The sequence below is a fragment of the Lipomyces oligophaga genome (genome assembly GCF_038497815.1).
Source record: "Lipomyces oligophaga strain CBS 7107 unplaced genomic scaffold V1516scaffold_1, whole genome shotgun sequence".
Lineage (NCBI taxonomy): Eukaryota > Fungi > Ascomycota > Lipomycetes > Lipomycetales > Lipomycetaceae > Lipomyces > [Lipomyces] oligophaga.
The window spans coordinates 631,070-653,959 of record NW_027117785.1 but is presented as its reverse complement, the minus strand read 5'-3'; the positions used below and the strand labels follow the sequence as shown (position 1 = coordinate 653,959).

The window sequence follows — 22,890 nt, the reverse complement described above, 5'->3', positions numbered from 1 at the left end:
GCAAAAAGTGAAGACCAGGCCCGATCTCACTAGGTGACTTTGATATTTGCACTAGTGAATGCTAGCGTGCCTTGGTTCACCAAAGTCGTGTCTTGCTTGAGTTCAAGTCTCCTGAAATGGTATTTCTCTATTTTAAACATCATCTCATTAATTAGATAGATTCAGCTGAGTATAGAGGTGGAATGTTTGTAGTAGTACCGCCTTACGGACGCGGAGCGTCAACTTGTAACAAACGGAGATTGCTTAACTATATCACTGATTTCTGTTACTTACAAAATATCCAATTGAATCAAGTATCCCAATTATTGGTTGAGTCGTTTCTTCTGCGAATTTATAATTGACTCATGATGTTTTATGTGATTCAGACTATTGTTCCCTTCCAGCAATTGAGTTCCCGAGAGCTGTTTGATATTCGAAGAATTTTGACAGCTTCTGAATGACTCAAATTCCTTTCATTGCGGCCAAAAATTGAATTTCCTAATTTAGTTTCCATCTCAATTGAGTCAATTTAAATAAGTATCGTGTACTCTGCTCTATATATGCTCATTCAATTGAAGTTGTGGATTGTTTTACCATGTCTAGTAGACGCGTCTTCATTTACTACGACAAATCTCAATCGCACAGATTGAACAACATTTGTTTGGGAGAGAGGGTTTTGAGCAGAGCAGACACGCTCTCAATACAAACGCCTTGAAATCTCTAATGTCACGTGAATAGGGTTATTGACATCACAGTCACGCATATCTAGGGTTATTTTGCGTAAGTTAATCTTACATTGATCATTTACTACTTTAATAGATACGCATGCGTATCTTTTATTCCGTAAACGCCCAATAACTTTTTATGTATGCGAACTAGTTTCAAAAAATTCCACCAGTTCAAAACGGCTTGTGGTTGGGGTATTCAAAGTCGCAATCTAGCTTGCCAATCTCGGTCCACCCAAATCTTCTCAGCGACTCTCCCTTGGTCAACTGTTTCTTGTTCTTAGATATCTACCGCCAGTTTCGTTCTTTGTTTGTTATTATTTGTTTCACATTACCTACTTATATTATTAAAATTATTACACAATGGTATGTCATTTTATCTACAAATTCCCTTTAGTTCAATATGAATTGGGTTGCTTCGGCGAATGAGGTTGATTGAATGTCGCGTGGCGAGCAGCTTCGACGAAATATTTTCATGGACTGATAGCCGTTCGATTTCTTCGCCGATCCGAATGTTTTATTCAATCTATTTATTGAGTATTGTTGCTAATTTATTTGCTATAGGTTTTGGCCCAGGATCTTGTATGTTCACTCAGTTTCCGAAGAAAGATTTTGTTTCGGCGGTAGAAACTCCGAAGCGGTTAGCATGCAATTCTTTTTAGCACCTTTTTTGTTTTAAATATCTATCGATAGGTAGATAGTGTGCATGAATATATTGCATTACTGATTCTGATTCGAATTCGAGTTTACTTTTTTTCTACCATCGAAGCAAACTTTTTTCCGATTAAGATCGGACAATTAGCTAACAGTTGATTAGTTGAACCCTACTGCTCAGTCGGAACTGAAGAAGCACAAGTTGAAGCAGCTCGTTGCTTCCCCGCGATCTTTCTTCATGGATGTTAAGTGTATGTTAATAAACTATGATGTCGTCTGTTTAATGTTAGATCTGACAAGTGTAGGCCCCGGCTGCTTCAATATTACTATCGTCTTCTCTCATGCTCAGACCGTTGTTATCTGCGGATCATGCTCTACTGTTCTGTGCCAGCCTACTGGTGGTAAGGCTCGTTTGACTGAGGGCTGCTCTTTCCGTAAGAAATAGATGATAATATAGTCTTCGGGCAAGGCGTTTTCCAAAACTAAAATTTGTTTCTTTTTGACTTTTACAACTATTTACTATTATTTTTTGCGTTTGGGTAATCTTGCATTCTTTTTATGAATTCAAAAACAAGGAAAATCAAAATTATGGAAATAACTTATCACCATCGGAGTTCAAAATAATATCGCTCGAAGTTCATTGAGGATGTTATTTTGGATTTATATATATATATATTTTTATTGTACGGAGGATCTTCTTGAGCCAAAAGTTTTTACATGTTTGATGAGGAGAGAAGAGACTTATATGAACGATAAGTGTATTGTATAGCTATTTAATATAAGCATCTGAATATTATGATACGGTAGGAAGGTCGAGGATATATTCTATTCCGGTCCAGCAATTAGAACTTTGACTGCTCCGGCAGATGGATCCATGACCAGTTTAAATGCCTTCTCTGCGTCCGTGAACTTGACTCTGTGCGTGATGAGATCTTTCACGTTTACAAGTCCGGTTGCAACCAATTTAACGGCGAGTTCGTAATCGCCCGGCCCATATCTGAAAGATCCTGAAGCGAGGATTTCCTTGACCGTGAAGTCAGTGATAGGGAAGCTGATCTGAGGAGCGCCCATTCCAACTTGGACATAAGTGCCACCTTGCTTGAGAACGGCGATGGCGGTTTTAATCGATGGTTCTACACCGGAAGCATCAATAGCAACATCTGGAGGGTTTCCGCCCAGCAAAGCTATGATCTTCGATGCTGAGACGTCTGCGCTGTCTGATCTGGACGGAATGAATGTGTGCGTGGCCGCGACTCTTTTGGCAAGGTCGAGACGATCTTGTTGGATATCGACTGCAACGATGGTCGAGGCTCCAAAGGCCTTTGCAACGGCGCCGATGAGCAAACCTGCAGGTCCTGCACCGAAGACAACAACAGACTGGCCAGCTGATACACCAGCTCGTCTTACAGAATGGACCCCAACTGAAAGCGGTTCAATCAGCGCACCTTCTTCGAGTGAGACGTGGTCGGGTAGCAGGACACACATGTCTTCGGGTAGTACGTAGTATCGAGCTAGAGTGCCGTCAAATGGAGGTGTAGCAGCGAAAGCCATCTCGGGACAGAGATTATACCGGCCTGCTTTGCACTGTTTGCAAAAGTAGCAAGGCACACCGGGTTCGAGCGCGACGCGGTCTCCAATTTTTAGTGATTTCACGGCTGCCCCTACTTTCACGATCTCTCCCGCAGACTCATGGCCAAGTACCATCGGTGCCTTCACAATGAATGATCCAATTGCACCGTGCGTATAGTAATGCACGTCTGAACCGCAGATGCCTGTTTGTTTGATTGCGACAAGTACATCTTTCTCGGACTTGAGCTCGGGAACTGGTCGGTCCTCAAATTTGACTGTGTTGATTTTTTGCAGCACAAACGATGGATTCTGGCTTCGTTAGATCTGATCTTGATTTGTGGCTATATTATTACATACATCGGCCATTTTGTATTTTTTTTAAGCGTTTACTTCAGGACCAAGACGTCCAAATCGGATCCAAGCTGAAGGGACGGATTGGTTTTTATATTTGACCTTGGGACATCGACCGTTTTGCCTGTTTCCGTTGTAGGAAATGCACCCCGCGGGATCGAGATGATGAAGGCACAATTCTTGCGTTCGATTGGCTCGCAGCTGGGATTTCCAGTCGATTTTACTAAACAGGAAATACAATTACGATCTGACTCTCCTATTTATTGTAATTGTTATTTTATTTCAATGTTTTAGATGAATTGGGGTTTTTGTGGATGGCTTCAAAGACCGAGGCGATGTCCGTCCCCCACTAGTGACTCGATTAGTGGGGTTGCGCTTAGCGCTTATCCACCCATAACCTCTGGGATATACGTGGGACCATTCTCCATCTTTCGAGACACGTGAGTCAAGCAGTAATGAATTACGATCATTTTGGTTTGTGAATACTTCACAATCAATTCAATAGATCACAAATTGACATCAATTGCTTCAAACACTTAAACATGTTCTCGGTTCACAAGGCGCTGCAATCCTCCATTAGCAGTGATAGCTGTAGCTTGACAAAATTCAATGAGAAGCTTCTGCGATCAAGATGGTAAATCATACCAAAAACAGACGTTACTTATGACTCTGACTGGATCCAGGTAGTGAGATACGTCAATATAAAAAGTGATTTATTGTATACTCTAGTCAGGAGACAGAGTAGCACGGTAAGGTACTTTATGGAGAGTAAGTCAGATTCGGAAAACTAGATGTTCACTCCCAACGCGTACAGGTCTCCTGCACTTCGTAAATCAAATCTGGTACTGTATATTCAGATTGATAGGCTATTACAGAACCCGAAAAATAACCTTTAATGTCAAAAATAATTGTTTTGAATTTATCCAACAAAAAATTGGTTTTTTCTTTGAACTTTTATAGCTTCTTTTGAAAGAAGATAGTTCTGCCAGTACTTCCTTCCCTCGAAGAAATGGTCCGGATCAGATTAGAATTTATCATTCTGGAATTGAAATCATAATCCCTGACTATGCTTATCACAATTGTCACTAAATATCGAGTCAGCTGGGCAATGCGAATAGTATATCAGCAGAGTTCAATGGACTGCTGCTTTGTACCTACTTGCCAACTAACAGAATCTGCTGAGTATGATACTGCAAGAGTGCGCAACTCGTTGAGCAAAGTATTACTCGATAATTCGAACTATAATTGACTTCTAGCTCAAAGAAATGGGCGACTAATCCTATATCACCAGAGAATTGAAGAAAAGTTATTGAAATTGGATGTAGATTAAGCGCTATCGAGTGCTATGGGTCATTTACAATATTTTTCAACTGCAGATTTGTTACGGTATTTCTCGACTCGGTCGCTAATGTGTATATTTTACCAGTTGAACTTTATTTTACCAAGGATTTGCAATTAAACTTGCAATATGCATCTATAATAGTTCATTCTAACAGTCTATATACTCCACTTGCAAATCGTTCGCCTTATGAAGTATATCCAAATTGGTACTTCACGTGACCCAGAACCAGCCAAATCTTGTTCTCCATTGGAGACTGGAGTGCATTATATTGCAGCTCCATTCACTTGTTTGAGCTCAATTCAATTCAACCACACTTAACGCACAACTACCAAAGCAACAGATATGAGAAGAGGAGTTGGCTTAGCAGCCTTCGACAAGACAGAGCGTGCCGCTTATTCAGACTTGGGGAGTTCGATATTATCGACACATGTATCGGAATTAACAGATCAGCTAAAGAGATTCCAGACTGCGCTGAGTAAATTTGCTGAGTCTCATGCTGATGAAATTCGGTCTGATCCCGTATTTCGCGCTGAGTTTGTCAAGATGTGTTCTGCTATTGGTGTTGATCCACTTGCTTCGTCGGCGGCAAATAAGAAGGGTGGGTCTTTCTGGGCAGAGTTACTCGGTCGTGACGTGGGTGATTTTTACTTCGACTTGGCCGTGCGAGTTATCGATCTGTGCCGGCGAACTAAGGATGAAAATGGTGGATTAATTCTTGTTGACGAAGTCCGAGCCCGGCTTAACTCCGTAGCGAAGTCAAGTGATAGCTTAGTTTCTCACGACGATATCGTCCGTGCCGTCGATACGCTGAAACCACTTGGACATGGGTTTGGCATTGTCTGGCTTGCGAATCGAGAGTTCATCCGCTCCGTTCCCCAGGAGATGTCATCCGACCAAGCCGTTGCTATTGAAGCGACTCAGGCCCTTGGATATATCTCTGTCCCGATTCTAAGAGATAATCTTAACTGGGAACATGCACGATGTCTCACGGTTTTAAATGATTTACTAGCTGCCGGTTTGGTCTGGGTTGATGACGAAGCTAGACCTAAAGAATACTGGTCTCCGTCTTGGATTAAACAATAAGGTCTGCATATATTCATGTTCATGTATCTAATTTTTCAAAATGGAAGGGAGGAAAGGTAGATAGGCGTTCCGGAAATATAATCATTTCTTTTCTAAAGCACTCAATCGTACTCGAACTGCATTTCCATGCGCGTCCAGTCCTTCCACATCCGCTAGCCGGACAACAGCTGGTCCAATATTCTTCAGTCCTTCCGGAGTCAATTCCTGGCTTGTTAAATGCTTCATAAAACTAGCAGTGTTGACGCCAGAGTAGACCTGTGCGTAGCCATATGTTGGAAGTGTATGATTAGTTCCCTGTATAAAATTAGTTAAAAAAAGCCTTTTGAACAATCCAAACAGATTATTATTGTAACATACACTAGAATAGTCTCCACAAGACTCAGGACTCCATTCACCGACAAATACTGATCCGGCATGTTTCACCGCATCGACATACTTGTTTGCATTTTCGATTGAAATAATCAAATGCTCTGGTGCATACCGATTACTCAGTTCTATTGCTTGCTCGACAGTCTTTACCAAAAACGTGCGCGAATGCTTAATTGCGCCTCGGACAATCTCGACTCTTGGTAGTCTCATAGCTTGCTCGTGAACCTGGTCTTCGATCGCTTGTAATTGCTCGGTAATTAAATCAACAGCAATCAAAACGACTTGCGAGTCGACTCCATGCTCTGCCTGAGAAAGCAAATCCGACGCAACAAATGCAGGATTAGAGGTCTTGTCGGCAATCACGAGTACCTCGGAGGGTCCCGCAGGCATATCAATACTCACTAATGCAGATGTGTCGTTCTGGACAAGCATTTTCGCGGTAGTAACAAACTGATTTCCGGGGCCAAGAATTTTGTTCACCTTAGGTATACTTTCCGTTCCGTATGCCATCGCAGCGACGGCCTGCGCGCCGCCAGCCAGGACAATCATGGAAGCTCCGACTTTATGGGCAACATACACAACTTCTGGAGTTAAAGTTCCATCGGCACGTGGGGGAGACGCAAGGATAATGTTCTTGCATCCTGCAACCATAGCCGGCACGCCAAGCATGAGCGCTGTCGATGGTAAAATTGCAGTTCCGCCGGGAACATATAATGCCACAGAGTCAATCGGTCGAGCAAATCGACTGCATACGACACCGGGTCTTGTCTCGACCACAAGAGGTTCAGTTTCCAGCTGAGCAGCATGGAATCGTCGAACGTTTTCAATCGAAAGGTCAAGTGCAGACCTAGTTTCGTCATCTAATTGCATCAATTCTTCCGGAAACGGTGCTCGAATAATTGGTGAGTCCAGTTTAGCCTTGTCAAACTTAGCCGTAAACTCCAGTAAGGCTGCGTCTCCTCGTGACCGAACAGCCTCGACAATTGGCGTCACAAGATTCAGAATATTGGCATTTTTTTGCGCCGGACGACGTAAAAGCTCGGTCAATTCAGCATCGGAAATGGCGGAAACATCAACGCGAGTAAGTTCAATTTTTCCTTTATTGTCCTCAACAGATGGTGCTGGCGCCACAACAACTTTGGGTGTCTGAGATTTCTCAGTTGATATGCCATTTTGTTCAGCCCATTTGCCCTTCGCATCGCCTTTCCTGCGGGTGATTTTTCGCGATTTGGAGTCCAAATTCCTTTCCACCTCTTCGAGCGAAACTCCATCACGCACTGCTTTGGCAAACGCGAAATACAGTAAATCTGCCATTTCCCAAGCTATTGCGCTTTTGGTCTTGGCTTCCGTCAGCTCTTCCGCTTCTTCCATAATTTTGGCTTTTAGTAGAGCCTCATCGGCGAAGATGCGTTTCGTATAACTACCTTCTGGCGCATCCTTCTTGCGAGACAGCAGAGTCTTTTCGAGTCCTGCCAGACCAGAGGACCCCCCGAAACACGAGAAAGTCTCGTTGTGACAGAATCCAGCTCCAGTTTGCTCGACTACAAACTTTAAACAATCACCATCGCAATCACTTGACACTCTGCGGAGATTCTGCACAGCACCGGAGGTTTGGCCCTTAAACCATAAACCACGTTTACGTGACTGATAGACTCCTGTTCTTGTGGAAATAGCATGAGCCAAAGACTCTTCGGAAGAGTAGACTAGCCCAAGCGCGGTATCATGGACGTCAACAACAAGAGTCGTAAATAGACCATCGGATCGATCAGATGTCAGACTTGAAGCAATAATTTTTGCGACTGAGATCTTATTATCCGAGGAGACGACATCGGTTGACAGTAACTGAAATGGAATCACAGCAATAGTTGAATCTAGGGTTGTAATCTTAGTGATGGAGTCAACGGTAGCTGACTCAGGAAATGTGACAAAGACAGTCTGGGGACCCAAATCAGGAATGAGGGTCTTCGCTGCCTTCGAGGCAAGTTCCGAAATGCCATTGTCGGTAGAAGAAACTGTGACTCCGACGGCCGCAGAGTCATAACTGGAACCAGGAACTATGATTCTAGTAAATGGCACGCCGGCATCAACGAGCGGTTTGACACACTTTTCAGGCACAGAAACTGCTTCCAAACCAGCGTCTAACAGGCCAATAATGTCGTCGACAGAAACAGCATCCCAGGAAATCACAGCAACGACATCGACAATGCCGAAATTGATACTTAAGAAGTCTTTAACTAAACTGACATCGCTAGCTGATGAAACAACAACGAACGCTCGCCCGAGAACATATAAGCCGGACTGCAAACTCGCATCCAAGTTGGAAGCGGGAAAGCACGGCGCGACAGAAACCATTGACAATTAAAATCTCCAATTGAATACCCTGTTCACAATGATAATGAGTGCAAGCACAGAAACAAAAATCCAAATATACTGCTCGGCAAGAGTCTATTAATAAAAAATAGGAATTGTAGGAACAGCTCCCGTGTTGATAATGACTCTATAACCAATTTTTTTTTGCCAGGCTGATTTTCAATGAAGTCGATGCAGTGGGAGATTACTCACTTTTGCGCTCTTGGTTTTTGTACCTGTTCTCTCGCCTACTCACGTTGTTCTTAAAAACTCTATTTACACTAAGAACTCTGCACGGAATAGGGACTGTTTAGGACAATATATCCGGGTTAGTTTAAGATCGACGTCTGCCTGGAGCAAATAAAATTGGAATTTACTGTTGTAAAGAGAATGAATGGAAAGCGAATACAGAAGAACTTGCCGGGAACGGATTGATTACAAGATAGCTGGGAGAGCAATTGGTGTGGATTTGACAGGATACTGCCCTGTAGTTGAGATCAATACCATGCCTGGTAAATCGAGGGGACTGATATATTTTTCATGCCAAGTAAACCTTAAACAGGAATTGCGTTGGCTTGAAAGTTGTAGTGTATGAATACAAAAGATTGAGAGAAATTGTTTCAGCAGTTAACGATCATTGTCGCATAAGAAATTAGGATCAAGATTCAAATTAATCAATCATTAAATGTAATGTCATCATTCGACTAAAAATCCATATATTGATGTTCTTATGATATTGACAAGAACTAGACAGAACTGATATGAATACAATAAGAATGGGGAAGAATTATTTGAGACTTTGTCCAATTTACAGGTTTCAAAAATTTGGCATATACTCTTATAGATACAAAGTCGAGATCAACCAGTTTTCAGATGCTTCGAAAATAAAAATTGATTTTATATTACGGAGAACAAGAATACGCGGACTTTGAAATCGTAGCAGGAATACTCTTGGATTAAATCTGATGTTGAGAATATCTAAATGGGGACATCCGTTTATGCAGATTCTAGTGACATAAACGACAAGTATTATATTAACGGCATTTACTGATTCTTGTCAAGTAGATTTGAAACCAAGGCCAATATTGTTTTGGTCAGGTATTTCAGATCCATGCGTTCGCTAGCAAGGATTTGATAGGCTATACCAACAATCTTGAAGATACTTGACCAAACGAAGATGAAATGATCTGATTCCTCTCTAGCTTGATCTGAAACGACAAGAGCAAGAGAAGTGCGACTGAGAGAGTACGGAGATGAGGTATAATGTCCGAAAATACAAGACAGTTTATAACAATGCGTCATAATTTAGCAGTAGATATCCCGAAGCTCTCGGATCAGCTTAAACCTCATACAAGAGGACACCGAGGACAAGCCATTGTCGAAGAGAGGCAAAATTTTTGTATTTGTGGTTATTTCGATGAGAGAAATGAGACGATCATTCTTATGGAGATATAACACCAAGAATTAAAGGGGAATTAAGTTGTATGATATAGTGTGGCATAGCATGGTATGGTATGAAATGGTATGGCATGGCATGGTGAGAAATGGGACTGATCAGATAGAGCTAAAGCCAGAGCTTAAGCTTGAGCTTGGTTGATGGATGTGGGAGATATTAGTCTCTGGCTTGCGAACCGTGCAGTTGAAGCATTTTGCTTTGACTCGCCAGTAAATATTTCAAAAAAAGGGCCCAAGTGAGTTTTGCGGTCGAGATCGGTCGCGGAACAAGAGACTGATTAGGCTTGTTTGGACAAGAAGTGGAATTGGATTGTGAACTACGGCGATGACGGTGCTGATCTGGCTGGGCAGAGAATGCACAAACCGCAGGGAGGAATGTCGAATAAGGGAGAACGAGGCACTATTGCGTTCCCAGCAGAGCCTGAATGGCTTGAGTAGTCAGGGGGATTGTGTTTAGGAGAGCGATTGGAATGAAGATCGTATAACTAGGAACAATGTTATGAGAAAGAAAGATAGAGAAGGTCGGATTTTCGGAAGAGAGATGGTGGTCGTGGTCTTGGGCTAATTGGTAGCAATTGATCGTGCAAATGCAGTTGGGATGCCGAGAGAGCGCAGAGCAGGGAGCATCGAGAAACGGTCTGCATGGAAAACGCATCACGGCAGAACTGCGTTGTTGACAGGTTGAAAGATCAATACTACGGAACTTTGTTCTGGCGCCAGACACGGGCAGAGACAATAGGATATCGATAAGGATACAGGAAATAATAGTTGGAGTGTGCCAGAATTGAGCCTGCATGCCATACATGGAGATGTAGAAGAGTAGAAGCGTAGATACATAGTCAAAGACGTACAGACAGTAGTAGATGCCGCAGCAGTAGTAAGCTCTCAGATAACTACGAACAAGTGGCGCGGGCCGGACAGCGGATCCGCGTCAAAGAGCAAGAAACAGCAACAACCCTCAATAGCAACAGCAGCCAGCAGCCAGCAGCCAGCAGCCAGCAGAACAGACTGTTTGGGCAAGCGGAGCTGCGGGATTTCAGCAGAAAAGTTCACCAGTCTGTGAGTTCGGTCGACCAAGACCCAGAAGGCGATGACATTAGAGCAATTGCGCAAGTAGCTGAGGCATATACTCCGAGAGGCAACCGGTAGATACTGCAATCGTCAAACGTAGAGCTCTTTAACGGACAGACGACAGTTCTGGTAACCACCAGACTGCAACATGCAGCTGCTCTCAATTTTTTCCCCCGGTTGCCATAACCAGGGTCCTCAGGACCCGTCCAGTCAGCAAGCAGCAGCAGTCACCTTACACGGCCGGGGGGGCAGACCACGAGCCGGTTGCCAGGACAACACGGAGGGGGCTAAGAATAGCAACGACTAGCCGACGAGACCAATCAGGGGCGGGGAGACGTTTGACGCCGAACGGGATTATTGAACGCGCGTCGGAAGGAAGAGCGAAATAGAGCAAGAGGGATAATATCGAGAGCGAGTATGCTCAGTGCACAGAACATTGCTCTAACAATGAGCCAAAACCTCGGCGCTGCTGCTCGATGTGGAAACTACAAATTAACCAGAGTCCGTATCAAGATAGTCGTGTTACTGTTTCAGGTATTTTTATCTGAAGCCAGGACTAATTGGTCAGAGGGCGGCTACGGACGATGAGCAAAGCGACTCGACTCGACTCGAAGTTGGATCTCGTTGTCCGTTCATTGAAGGGTTTTACGTCGACGACGACGTCGACTTCGACGTCGTCGTCGTCGCAGTAGCGGTGTCCTAATCGTCCTGTATTCTGGTCCGTTCTGGTGTGCCCTGCAGAGAGCATTTGGCACTTAATATCTATAATATTTACATTATCTATACTGGATTTTGGGTCCCTGGAATCGTCATTCCCCCATTCCACGCACGATGACGACCGCCAATTGCTCTCACAGAGACAAGAGATCCACTCGTCCAGTGCCTCTTGCCTCTTGCCTCTTGCCTCTCGCCTCTTACTGCTTGCTGCTTGCTGCTCGCCCCCCCCGATCGGCCTGATCCCGCTCGCCGTATGCACTTTCCCTCCGTCTGCCTTGCACGACGTCCTCGTCTCTGCCATCCATCGTAATCCACACCCAGTCTCTGACCCCTCCCTCGTCACTCCGTCCGCACATAAAAAGTTCCCCATAATCTTGCCTATCTAGCTAGCAGCCGATGGCCAAACCCAATCACCCACCGGCCACATCATTTCTGCCGGCCCAGCCGTTCCCTCCAGCGCGACTGTGAACCCTTCCAGCACGACGCTCCGCTGCCTGCGCCAGCCGCCGCTAACGCCATCCAGCAATCAGTAAATAATACGTATTCCTATTCGGGCAGCTCACAAACACAAGCCAGCCTGATTCTCTCTGCACAGACCGTGGGCCAACTTTTCTCTAGTTCTCAAACCCAGCCACGTCCGCGCGCCTCTTAACAGGGTGTTTAACTGCCTGTTTGTCGTGCTCCAACCACCAGACAAACCCGTAGCTACGCCCGCGGCGTGCACACTAAAGTACAGTAGCAAAGCGCAATAGAAAAATAAAATCCGCAGCCCACACACACCCACTCGGCCTAGTATCTGCGTTAATTCTCTGTGCGCTACCTGCCGCTTTGTAAACACAGAGCAATCCGCCCGACAGTCAAATACATCAAAACCTAATTTCTCCTCCTTTTCTTTGCTCGCCGCTCTTCTACCTCTGCTACCGCTACTTCTTCTGTCCTTTCCCTCCTTCTCTCTCTTTTTTCTTCTCGCTTCTTCCTCTTCTTCTCTCCAGCTCTCTCCCCCTCTCTCTCCTTCTCTTCGCCTTTCCAACTTCTCGTCATCTCTGTCCTCCTGGTAAGTCGGATCCCCGATTCTGATTGTGCAGCTCCCTCACAGAGGAGCTGCAATTGCTTGCTCGGCCAGGACTTCCGTACAATCGCTGATTGCGTGTCCCTGACTTTTGCTTGCGCCGTCCTCGTCCCACCTTACTCGCTCGTTCTACTAACCTTTGTCTTGTCCAGCATCGCCGGCAGCAATGATCTCCAAGTCTGTTCTCTCTGTTCTTGCCCTCGCGGCCTCTGTCTACGGTACGTTTGTTTTCCTTGTGTTTCAGCTCCTCTTGGCCTGCTGTCGTCAGTACTGTGTTTTTTGTTCGTCCTTTACTCGTTCATTCTCTGCTTATCCGCCGAGTCAAATGTCCTGCCACATGTTTAGGGCTTGCCTCTTTAGGAAACTCGCGCGCCTCATCCCTTCCGTTCCTTCCATCAAACAAACAAAAACATGCCCCCTGCCCAAAGCAATAATTAGTGTAAACAGCACGGCTTTTCTGCTTGTTTACCTTTTTTTTTTTTTTTTGATGTGTCGAATAAGTCGCTGTTTTGTTTTATTCCTCCGAGCAAACACTCTGACGTAACTGGCGTTCCGATTTTCCTTCATTCTTGCTGACATCTATTCTAGCTCAGACTAGCTGCAATGCTACCTCCTTGACGGCTTTCACCCAGGCTGATCTCGATAAGATTTCTTCCTGCGAGGTCTTCTCCGGCAACATTATCCTCTCTCCTCCTACCACTGGTGTCTCCTTCTCTATCAATGGTGTTCAGGAGATCGGTGGATCGTTGACTTGCACAAGCAACGCCAACCTCACCTCTCTCAGCGCAGCTTCCCTCGAGACTATTGACGGAACTTTCGATCTTACTGAGGTCACTCAGCTCGGAACTTTGAACTTCCCCAGACTTGCCACCGTCGGTGCTATCAATTGGGTTACTCTTCCGTCCATCCAGTCTTTGACCTTCACCACCGGTGTCACTAACTGCCAGGACATCCTCATTTCCGATACTAGTCTCAGCACCCTTGATGGTATCTCGCTTACTCAGGTTGCCCGTCTTGAGGTCAACAACTGCCTGGACTTGGATGAGATCTCCATGCCTCTGCAGTACGTTACTGATGCTGTTGACATCTCTTACAACGGTGCCACGAATGTTACTTTCCCCAGCCTTGTCTGGGCCAACAATTTGACCTTCCAGGACGTTTCCTCGATCTCGACTCCCAAGCTTTCCACTGTCAATGCTTCGTACATCATCATTTCCAACACCATGAAGTCGTTCGTTTCCAAGAACCTTACCAGCGTTGGTGGTCTCTCCGTCTCCAAGAACGACGCGCTCACTTCCCTTTCGTTCCCCAACCTCGAGACCATTGGAACTGCTGGTCTTGAAATTTCTAACAACACCAAGCTCGTCGACATCTCTGGCTTCCCCAAGCTTACCAGTGTCTCTGGTGCCATTGTCCTTGCTGGTGATTTCGATAATGCTACGTTCCCCGATCTCGATCTCGTCCGTGGTGCTGTTACCATTGAGTCCACCGGTGACTTCGACTGCTCTGACTTCGATGACATGAAGGAGAACCGTGAGATCCGTGGTAACGATTACGTCTGCTCTGCTGCTTCTACTTCGACCTCTGCTTCACTCACTGCTTCCGCTACCGAGTCTGGTTCGTCCTCAGAGGTTACTTCTGATGCCACCACTACTAGCGACTCGTCTTCTGAGACCTCCTCCACTGCTGCCTCTGCAACTTCTGCCGCTGCTTCTTCGTCCTCTTCTGCTGGTGCTGCTATTGTTGGAACTAGCACCTCCGGTGTTGCTTTTGGTGGTCTCATTGCTGCTATCTTCTTCGGCATCTTCTAAGTTGCTTAGACCTAATGGTTTTAAAACGCTGACAACATTTGTCTTAATTTTTCCCGTTTAATTGTTCTGCATGGGTTTCTACAGTGTTGTATAGGGGAGTCAATGCCGGATGTAAATAACAACCAGTGTTGTGGTTTTTGCGTTTTTTTGGGCGCGTAGGATAAACTAAGTTCGTGTACAACCGAGTTCTTTTATTATTATTATTACTATTATTATTACTGTTTTAATCTGGCACTTCAGAGATTCAATTGATGTGAATTTATCGAAATTTTGCTTTGATATTCTATTCTATTGGTCTTGGGTATTTCAATGTCTGTTTTCTTTTTGGCTCCACATATTTCGCTGCGATAGTAATCAAGTAGCGGTAAAGTTTTTCTTTCTTGTTCTTTCATCATTCTTTCGTTCATGTTTTTGTTAATTGTCCGTGGAGGAACCGTTTTTATAGTTTATGAATGAACTGTGCTTCCAAAGTATCGTAGGAGATAGATTGATTACTTTCAATTACATAGCCTAATTAGGCGTAAATTGAAATGAGACATGTAAGCGGAGGTGCTTGTGTTAGCGCGGGGGAGAGGGGGGTTAGTGTGCATTGCGAGCACTGAAACTTAGTTGCAGCAGGAAGAGAAAAAATAATTGTCGAGACCTGCAAAACACAATATAAAAATGTATATCAGGGAGGTAGTAAATGAAATTGAGTTCAAGATGCTCGTAAGATCATGAATAGGAAGGAAAAGATTGAACGAAATGGAGCTTGAAGTGTAGGAAAGTTTGCAAAAGGCAGTTCTTGAAAGAGCTGGATAAGTAAATACAAAAAAATAAAAACCAGAGAGGCTAATTTTTATTAAAATGGATAAAGAACTTGAGCTAGGGAAAGGTGAATACGGAAAGAAAGAGCGAGACAAATGACAGAAATGAAGCTGATTAGATTATTATCTAAGCGAGGGATAAGACCGAGCGATGGCTGCGGCGGTGAAAAACAGAGGTATGCTCGGGTTTCTACGAATTTTGAGTCGTTCTCGTTTTTCGCCCCTGGCGAGTAACAAAGAGAGAAACAGTCAACAGATTTGGCTGGCGTCATCTGGTGAACTGTGACATATTCCGGTGTATAGATTTTTGAGTTAACTTTGCTCTGTATTTATCTATATTTCCTGTTGGATTTGAATTCTTTGGACAAATAGGGGCCTGACAGGATGTCGACACTAAGAGAACGACGGAATTCGTTGATCGACCAAGAGAGCGCACGGCTATTGGGTGAATTTGACGAGCGTGACGAGTCAGTGATTGCAGATTCAGATGGTGAGTCGACGACTGGAGGAAATCCAGACGACGTGGAAGCGGGTGCAGCAGCGGCAGCGCGTGCAGACCAAGTGGCCGAGCAGGAAGTCAACGAGTTATCAACGAGAGGGCTAGTCACTTTGTTTTGCTCATTGTATATCGGAGTCTTTTTATGTGCGCTTGATGGTACAGTAATTGTGACGTTGATATCACATATAGCATCCGAGTTTCACGAATTGCGCGCGGTGTCGTGGATTGCGACTTCCTATCTGATTGCACTGGCGGCCTTCCAGCCATTGTATGGGAAATTATCTGATATATACGGACGCAAAGCACTGCTTCTGTTCAGTAATTCTGCATTTGCAATTGGATGTATTCTTTGCGGATTGGCTCCTTCAATCTGGTTTCTTGTATTTGCTCGCGTAATCGCAGGTATGGGCGGCGGCGGACTTAATTCGTTGTCGGTTATCACACTGTCGGATCTTGTTCCACTCCGCCAGCGAAGCCTGCTTCATGGAATTGGTTCCGTTTGCTACAATTCGGGTGCCGCTGCCGGCGGCGTGTTTGGTGGACTCATTACTGATGCAGTTGGCTGGCGATGGGCGTTTTTCATCCAAGTACCCTTCGTATTGATTTCTGCAGTCGCGATTCAGCTCAATCTCAAAGGCAAACCGTCCCAGGAAATCGTCGTCGAGACAGATCGGCTGAAACGAATTGATTTTCTCGGCTCATTCACGCTTGTCACAGCACTAACGACCTTCATGCTCACTCTGTCGATCGGCGGGAATTACGTAGAGTGGTCGAGTCCTTGGGTTCTTATTCTCGGCACCGTGTCGTTTATGTTTGTCGCTGCTTTCGTGCATATTGAAAAGAAAGTAGCCACGGAGCCCATTCTGCCAGTCCAATTACTGAAAGACCGAACGATTTTGGGGTCGGCCTTGTCAAACTCGCTTATCTTTATGATTTCGTACTCACATCTGTTTTACGTTCCAATCTACCTGATCGCTGTCCGCGGCGTTTCAGCGACCACGGCGGGCACAAACATCATTTCAAATTTCATCGGCACTGGAATCGGCGCCATATCGACCGGTTCTTACATGCGAGGTACAGGCAAATACTATTGGTGGATGGTGTCCAACGCAACTTTACTTTTCCTTGGTTGCATTCTCGTCTCAACCTACAGTCCGGCAACGCCCACGTTTCTTCAGGTGCTCTTTCTGCTTATTCCCGGAATCGGGTTTGGCTCCCTCATTACGTCGACTTTGATCGCTCTAATTGCGTCAGTTCCACACGAATTCCAGGCCGTTACCACATCCATCAACTACGGCTTCCGCGCGCTCGGCTCGACTATGGGCGTGTCCATGGCCTCCGCCATTTTCCAGAACGTCCTCGGATCAAGACTCTATGCTCGAGTAACTGGTCCTGGGGCCGCCGAGATCATAGAACGTGTCATGGATTCCGTTGAAGAAATCGAAAATCTTCCCGAGGAATATAAACCGCTTGTAATTAGCTCGTATTACGATGCTTGTAAAGGCGTTTTTTATTTTGCCGTCGTACTCGGATTTTTGAACATCGTTTCTTGCGCAGTTATGAAAGAACACACGCTACATACGACAATTAATAGACGATAGATTATCATTTATTGATATGCTAAGTTATAAATTTATAGGGATTTTTACATTTTTTATATTATTTTTTTTTGGATAGTATTTGGTTGAATTGATGCTGATAATCGGATGATTGAAATGGAGCAGAACAGCTGGGAGTGAGCTAGACTAGGTGAACCGATTGGGCCCTACTGCTTATCGATACTGACTAAGCGCGGTCCCTCGGCAGCTATTTACCCCAAGAAAGGGATCCATCCGTGCGGATCTCATGTGAGTCAGAATCAAAGAATTTCCGAAGCCCGTAGAAACCGGAATAATAAGAATCCACTCGAATAACGGCATGCACAGTTGGGATTAGAAATCATAATTGAGAACGATAAAACCAGTGTACAGAACCCGAGACGATTGGACATGCTGGCGGCATTTAGTCGTTATTTGCGAGGACGGATGGTTAAGGTTCGGAAGGTGGGACTCGAGCTCGTAATGTGGGATGCGAACCTCGGAGGGGACTCTTGAACTCAATCATTGGATCTTCTGTTGGTGGGGTATTTGGATTACCAAACATGCAATATAAATAGTCCTGGACAGCACCTCTTTCCTTCACCCCAAATTTAGTTTTGTCAACTCAATTGCTCTATCCGACTATGTCTGCTCCCGATCTTACTGTCTACACTGCTCCAGCGCCTAATGGCATCAAAATCACGGCTGCGCTCGAATATCTGGGCCTGCCTTACAACGTCCGGACGCTCGCATTGAGCAAGATGGAGCAGAAGGAACCTTGGTATCTTGAGATAAATCCCAATGGTCGCATCCCTGCTCTTGTTGATAACACAGATGGAAAAAATGTGCATCTTATGGAATCTGGCGCCATCTTGCTCTATCTGACTGACAAGTATGACCCAGAGTACAAGCTTAGCTACCCTGCCGGCACTAAGGAGTACTACGAAGTTCTCGAGTGGACTTTCTGGCAGGTTGGTGGAATCGGCCCCATGCAAGGCCAGGCTCTCCACTTCTTGCGTTACTGCGCGACTGATAACAAAGACGTTATCGCCTACGGGTTTGATCGCTACAAAAACGAGGTCCGCCGTTTGTACTCTGTTCTCGAATCCCGCTTGATCAAGCAGAAGACTGAGCTTAACTCCCAGTATGTCGTCGGAGACCATATCTCCATCGCAGACATCATCATTCTCAGCTGGGTTTTGTTCGATACTTATACCGATATTGACTCTAATGAATTCCCGGCAGTCCTCGAGTGGCAAGACAGAATTTCTTCCATTCCATCTGTTAAGAAGGGTCTCGACACTCCTTCGCCCTTGACCATCAAGGAGCTCGCAAAGGACGCTGCCGCTGTCAAAGCTCTTGCTGAAACTAACAAAGGCTGGATTAAAGATCAGCTCGAAGCTCAGAAGAAATAATTGTACAGATAGAGATAATTTTGATAGTTCTGTTTACACCACATTTGTTCATGTATTTAGAGTTAAGTCAGTGAGTCTATTCCTGTTCATTCTAGAAATTTCATACTATTCTGTCGTCCTGACAACGTTCATCATGTGATCAGGTGCGGAGCTACAAAGCACATGTAAACAACATACCTACCACTGACAGATCAGATTCCTTCGGCGAGAACAGTTATCTGGTGAAATTCTTTAGTCATAATACTCTGCATGACGTCTATATAGAACTAATATTAAAAAGAAAGCAAAGAAAACAACATATTTTATCTTTAAAAACACAGAATAGGAGAAAAATTAAAGAGAAAATTAATTTTATAGTAATATAAAACTAGATCCAACTAGCGATTGCTTAGAACATAGCAAGCGCAGCGAGGACCAGACCAAGAAGTCCGGTAGCAGGAGCCAAATGGCCAGCAGCACCAGATGAGGAGGACGACGAAGCGGAGGAAGATCCGGACGCGGTCTCGGAAGCTGAAGCAGAAGAATCAGTAGCAGTAGCAGAGCCAGTAACCTCGGTGGACAAAGTCGAATCAGCAGTGGTGGCAGCAGAAGAACCGCTGCTACCAGTAGCCGTAGAGCTAGGAGGAGTGCCGGAAGAGGCAAAATTGTCGGTCTCTGCAGAGTAAGTCAAAGACGAGGAAGCAGTAGACGCGGAGTAAACCGAGTAAGCAGACGACCAGACCGACTTAATAGCTGGAAGGATGCTCTGACCATTGCGGTTGACGGCATCGACATTAGGAGGAGGAATAGCAATGGTATCATCATTGTAGTAACCAGGAGCAGAGAAGTTGTTGTAAATGTTGGAGTAGTCAATTGACTCAATGGCAACGTCACTGCTGTTAGCAACAATAGAGAAAACATTAGCATCAATATCACCTCGGCCAAGATGAGGAAGATCCCAGTTAGCCTCGATGGTAGCAATCTCCGAGTAATGGTTGTAAAAGTTAGAATCAGTAGTTCCCTTAAGATCATCAGGAATGATTCCTCCAAGAAGGAGAGCCCAGATACGGTTCTGGTCTCCGTAGGTCTCGTTCTCGTCGAAGGTCAACAAGACAAGCGTATCCTTCATGAAGTAAGTGTTGTTAAGAAGAGGGGTGAGGAACGAGCGGGACCAGGCACCAGAAACATCGATAGTAGAGTCATGACCATCGTTGGTCATGTTGGGTGTGATGAACGACCACTGAGGGAGCTGCTTGTTGTCAAGATCATCGTAGAACGAGGTGAAGTTCTTGATGTTGTCAAGACGGGTAGCATTCGTCGCAACGTTGTCGTAGATCACAAGAGGGTTGTGCTTGCGAACATAGTCATTAGCCCAGGACTCCTGGTTAGAGTAGTTAAATCCCTGGAAACCAGCATAAGGCTGGTGCTCCTGATATTCGGCCCAGGAGATATTCTTGTAATCAAGAAGATCAACAACGTTGGAAACATTGGAAGGAATTCTGAAGAAGTTATCAGAGTTCATACCGAAGTAGTCTCCACCGACAGCCGCAACGTACTATCACATCATTTCTTAGCATACGAACTTTTATATCCTCTCGCATTTCGTTTCAACTTACGTTAGGCTCGGAAGGATGAGTAACCGAGAAGTAGTTGGTAAGAGTAATACCAGACTTGGCGAGCCACTGGAGATCAGATTGGTCATTCGCAGCATCGAAATCCTGATTTGCGTTCTCGCATTAGTATTCATATTATTAAGACAGAATCGTCAAGGCACTTACAGTGTTCTCAAGCCAGATGACAACGAAACGGTTGAAAGCAGATCCAGTAACGCTGGAAGTCTCCTCACCAACAGCAGCAGTAGCAGCAGCAGCAGCGATCTCAGAAGCCGAAGGATAAAGGGTCGAATATACAGGCGTCAAATCAGCAGACGAAGACTGTGCAAGAACTGCGGGCGCAAGTGCGGCCAAAGCAAGGCCAACCTTGGAAAGAGTGTACATTGTCAGTGGAAAGCTAAGAGGTACGTTTATTGAAAGAAAAATTATAGAATACAACTCTCGTAGGGCGATAGCAACGAAGGGGAATAAAAAAAAATAGCAGGAGAACAAGGGCAGTCAGCGATATAAATAATTTAACGAGACAAGGGATATCCGCAGTGGCGGAAAATACGGGGATCTTTTTCTCAGAAGAACAGTTTGCCAACAGAAACCAGTTAAGAGCATAGACACCCTACGTAAATCTCATAGGCTTGGTAAAACCATGCAATTTCTTGAAAACCAAATGAGCAAGAACCAATCGTGCCAGCAGCTAGTGGGGTATCAGACCAATTAGCAACCCGAGAGGCAATATGTAATCTTTCAAGAACAGAAGCGGATAGGTCCAATCATGCACACGTGGGTTCAATGGACTTGTTCGTCAGGCAATCTCCTCACAAGTTCCCACTGAATTTCCGACCTAGTAAGAGACATACGGCCCGGCTATCTTGAGTCAAAGCCCAGCACTTGACCGTATTCATCATCAGGGACAAATATCTAGATAGCCGTACGCAACTACTTACTCTATCATCAATCAAAAAATCAGTCAAGCTGCAGATAAAATCGTGAGTTCGCTCAAAAATCCTGAGATGTTTCATTCAATTTCCAGCTGACATTTCAAATCACAAACCGATTGACAGACAAGCCGATCAGCACAGCACCCGGACATAAACTGCATGCAAACTTCTTCTAGCACACTCCCTGAGACCGTAAACTAGGGAAACTTTGACATATTTGGTTACCTCCCGCGCAAACTAATAAAACCTATCGAAATATTAATTTCATCAATTTCAAACTTGCTTTTCAATGCACATGTGCCTTCTCAGCTCTCCTCTCACGCGCCCAATGGCATCAAAAGGGCGAGCCCACGAGCTGCCGCGCTTAAAGCGGCGACCAACGAGAGAGCACATAATTGTTGAATTTCGATACGAAGTACGGAATACCTTGCCGCATGCTTGGAATCCCCCTGCCACGGCTGCTGAAAATTGGTTCAGGCCACTTCCGGATGCTTGTAGTTCAATTTCCAAGAACCTCCTTTCTCGGAGGCTCCGCAGGTGAGAAGACCAATGATCTCACTTCTCCAGTGACATGTGCACCCCTGCCACATCTAGCGAGGCTTTTGTAGCATAGCCGCTCGGACAGCGGCAAACCCACGTGCGCCGCAATCAACATCCTGACGCAGAAAACTTCAAATTAGTTAGCTTCTCACGCACTGGAGGTATTCGGTTATACTGCACCAGAGCCATCCAACAACAATTGAACCGAGGATGACAGGAAACGAATCAGGACCAACAAAGCTCTCCATAGTAAGGAAAGAGTTGCAATATTTTCGCGCCACTTTGACAACAACAGTAGGGCAAAATCATCTCATAGCGGACGAAACCGATTAGGGAGCTTGTCGGTGACCCTAACTTTCTCATTTTGGACCCATGCCGTGAGCACACTCTCGGCGCCGAGCGAAGACAAGCGACCGTCTCAACCTCGACAAAGGTGAAGTTTCTCCTGCCGAGCCATCTGTTGCAGTCGTGAGAAATACAAGCCTCCATCAGCCCAGAAACCGGTGCATGTTCCGGAAAACGAGGAAATGATCATGGCTTTCTTACCGTTCCAACAGAAAGCCTTCTTGAGAGATTCAACTCAAGGCGGTCCGAATATGCACACCGCAATTACAGAGTATCGCGTCTCGAAGTGCCCTTAGCGCACAAAATCTGATCAGACCCGATTCTGCTAGTGGATTCAACTAATTCCGGAAACCTTAGCCCACTCGAATTTTCTCTCCTCTAATGCCACCTCATTCGAGCGCTGCCTCCTCGCAAACTCTCAGAACTCGTGGTCTCATTAAGTCACTCACCCAGTAAACAGGCGAGGACTTCATCCGCCTAGATCTGTCTTGTTTCTTTTTCGCCGTCATTATCCATCTCTAGTTATCTCATTGCGACATCTAGACCACAAAAAATTTGTGACTGCGGTCTCTTATCTTGATCAAATTTCCTCCCATTTCTCCTTCCCCTCATATTTTTTTCCTGCTTTCTGTCTCTC

At 45.1% G+C, this 22,890-nt stretch overlaps 8 protein-coding genes across 8 annotated transcripts; 5 read left to right on the top strand and 3 right to left on the bottom strand.

Moving 5' to 3' along the window:
- Positions 1-1,521: 1,521 nt before the first annotated feature.
- Positions 1,522-1,803, top strand: V1516DRAFT_619061 (40S ribosomal protein eS27; the record flags this gene model as incomplete). The annotated part of the gene is made up of 2 exons (XM_066919437.1): positions 1,522-1,613; positions 1,659-1,803. Coding segments are annotated over 2 exons (237 nt in total), but the record flags the coding sequence as incomplete, so codon positions are not given.
- Positions 1,804-2,077: 274 nt separating this feature from the next.
- V1516DRAFT_667807 (chaperonin 10-like protein) lies at positions 2,078-3,356 on the bottom strand. Its single transcript, XM_066920903.1, has 2 exons — positions 3,285-3,356; positions 2,078-3,236 (listed from the first exon to the last, which is right to left on the bottom strand). The coding sequence occupies exons 1-2, from the start codon at positions 3,291-3,293 to the stop codon at positions 2,184-2,186; spliced, it is 1,062 nt and encodes a 353-aa protein (XP_066779689.1). The 5' UTR covers positions 3,294-3,356; the 3' UTR covers positions 2,078-2,183.
- Positions 3,357-4,623: 1,267 nt separating this feature from the next.
- Positions 4,624-5,703, top strand: V1516DRAFT_693987 (EAP30/Vps36 family-domain-containing protein; the record flags this gene model as incomplete). The annotated part of the gene is made up of 2 exons (XM_066923917.1): positions 4,624-4,627; positions 4,961-5,703. 2 exons carry the CDS (start codon positions 4,624-4,626, stop codon positions 5,701-5,703), a joined length of 747 nt encoding a protein of 248 aa, XP_066779688.1.
- An 81-nt stretch (positions 5,704-5,784) lies between these two features.
- On the bottom strand, positions 5,785-8,424 carry V1516DRAFT_661585 (histidinol dehydrogenase-domain-containing protein; the record flags this gene model as incomplete). The annotated part of the gene is made up of 2 exons (XM_066920374.1): positions 5,785-5,997; positions 6,061-8,424. The coding sequence occupies 2 exons, from the start codon at positions 8,422-8,424 to the stop codon at positions 5,785-5,787; spliced, it is 2,577 nt and encodes an 858-aa protein (XP_066779687.1).
- A 4,475-nt stretch (positions 8,425-12,899) lies between these two features.
- V1516DRAFT_661583 (uncharacterized protein) lies at positions 12,900-14,544 on the top strand (the record flags this gene model as incomplete). The annotated part of the gene is made up of 2 exons (XM_066920373.1): positions 12,900-12,951; positions 13,322-14,544. 2 exons carry the CDS (start codon positions 12,900-12,902, stop codon positions 14,542-14,544), a joined length of 1,275 nt encoding a protein of 424 aa, XP_066779686.1.
- A 951-nt stretch (positions 14,545-15,495) lies between these two features.
- V1516DRAFT_26057 (major facilitator superfamily domain-containing protein) lies at positions 15,496-17,904 on the top strand. The gene has a single exon (XM_066918815.1). The coding sequence runs from the start codon at positions 15,735-15,737 to the stop codon at positions 17,448-17,450; it is 1,716 nt and encodes a 571-aa protein (XP_066779685.1). The 5' UTR covers positions 15,496-15,734; the 3' UTR covers positions 17,451-17,904.
- On the top strand, positions 17,678-19,035 carry V1516DRAFT_26155 (glutathione S-transferase). The gene has a single exon (XM_066918816.1). It carries the CDS (start codon positions 18,071-18,073, stop codon positions 18,839-18,841), a length of 771 nt encoding a protein of 256 aa, XP_066779684.1. The 5' UTR covers positions 17,678-18,070; the 3' UTR covers positions 18,842-19,035.
- V1516DRAFT_26184 (phosphoesterase family-domain-containing protein) lies at positions 19,036-21,208 on the bottom strand. Its single transcript, XM_066918817.1, has 3 exons — positions 20,599-21,208; positions 20,437-20,538; positions 19,036-20,375 (listed from the first exon to the last, which is right to left on the bottom strand). Exons 1-3 carry the CDS (start codon positions 20,815-20,817, stop codon positions 19,230-19,232), a joined length of 1,467 nt encoding a protein of 488 aa, XP_066779683.1. The 5' UTR covers positions 20,818-21,208; the 3' UTR covers positions 19,036-19,229.
- Positions 21,209-22,890: the final 1,682 nt, after the last annotated feature.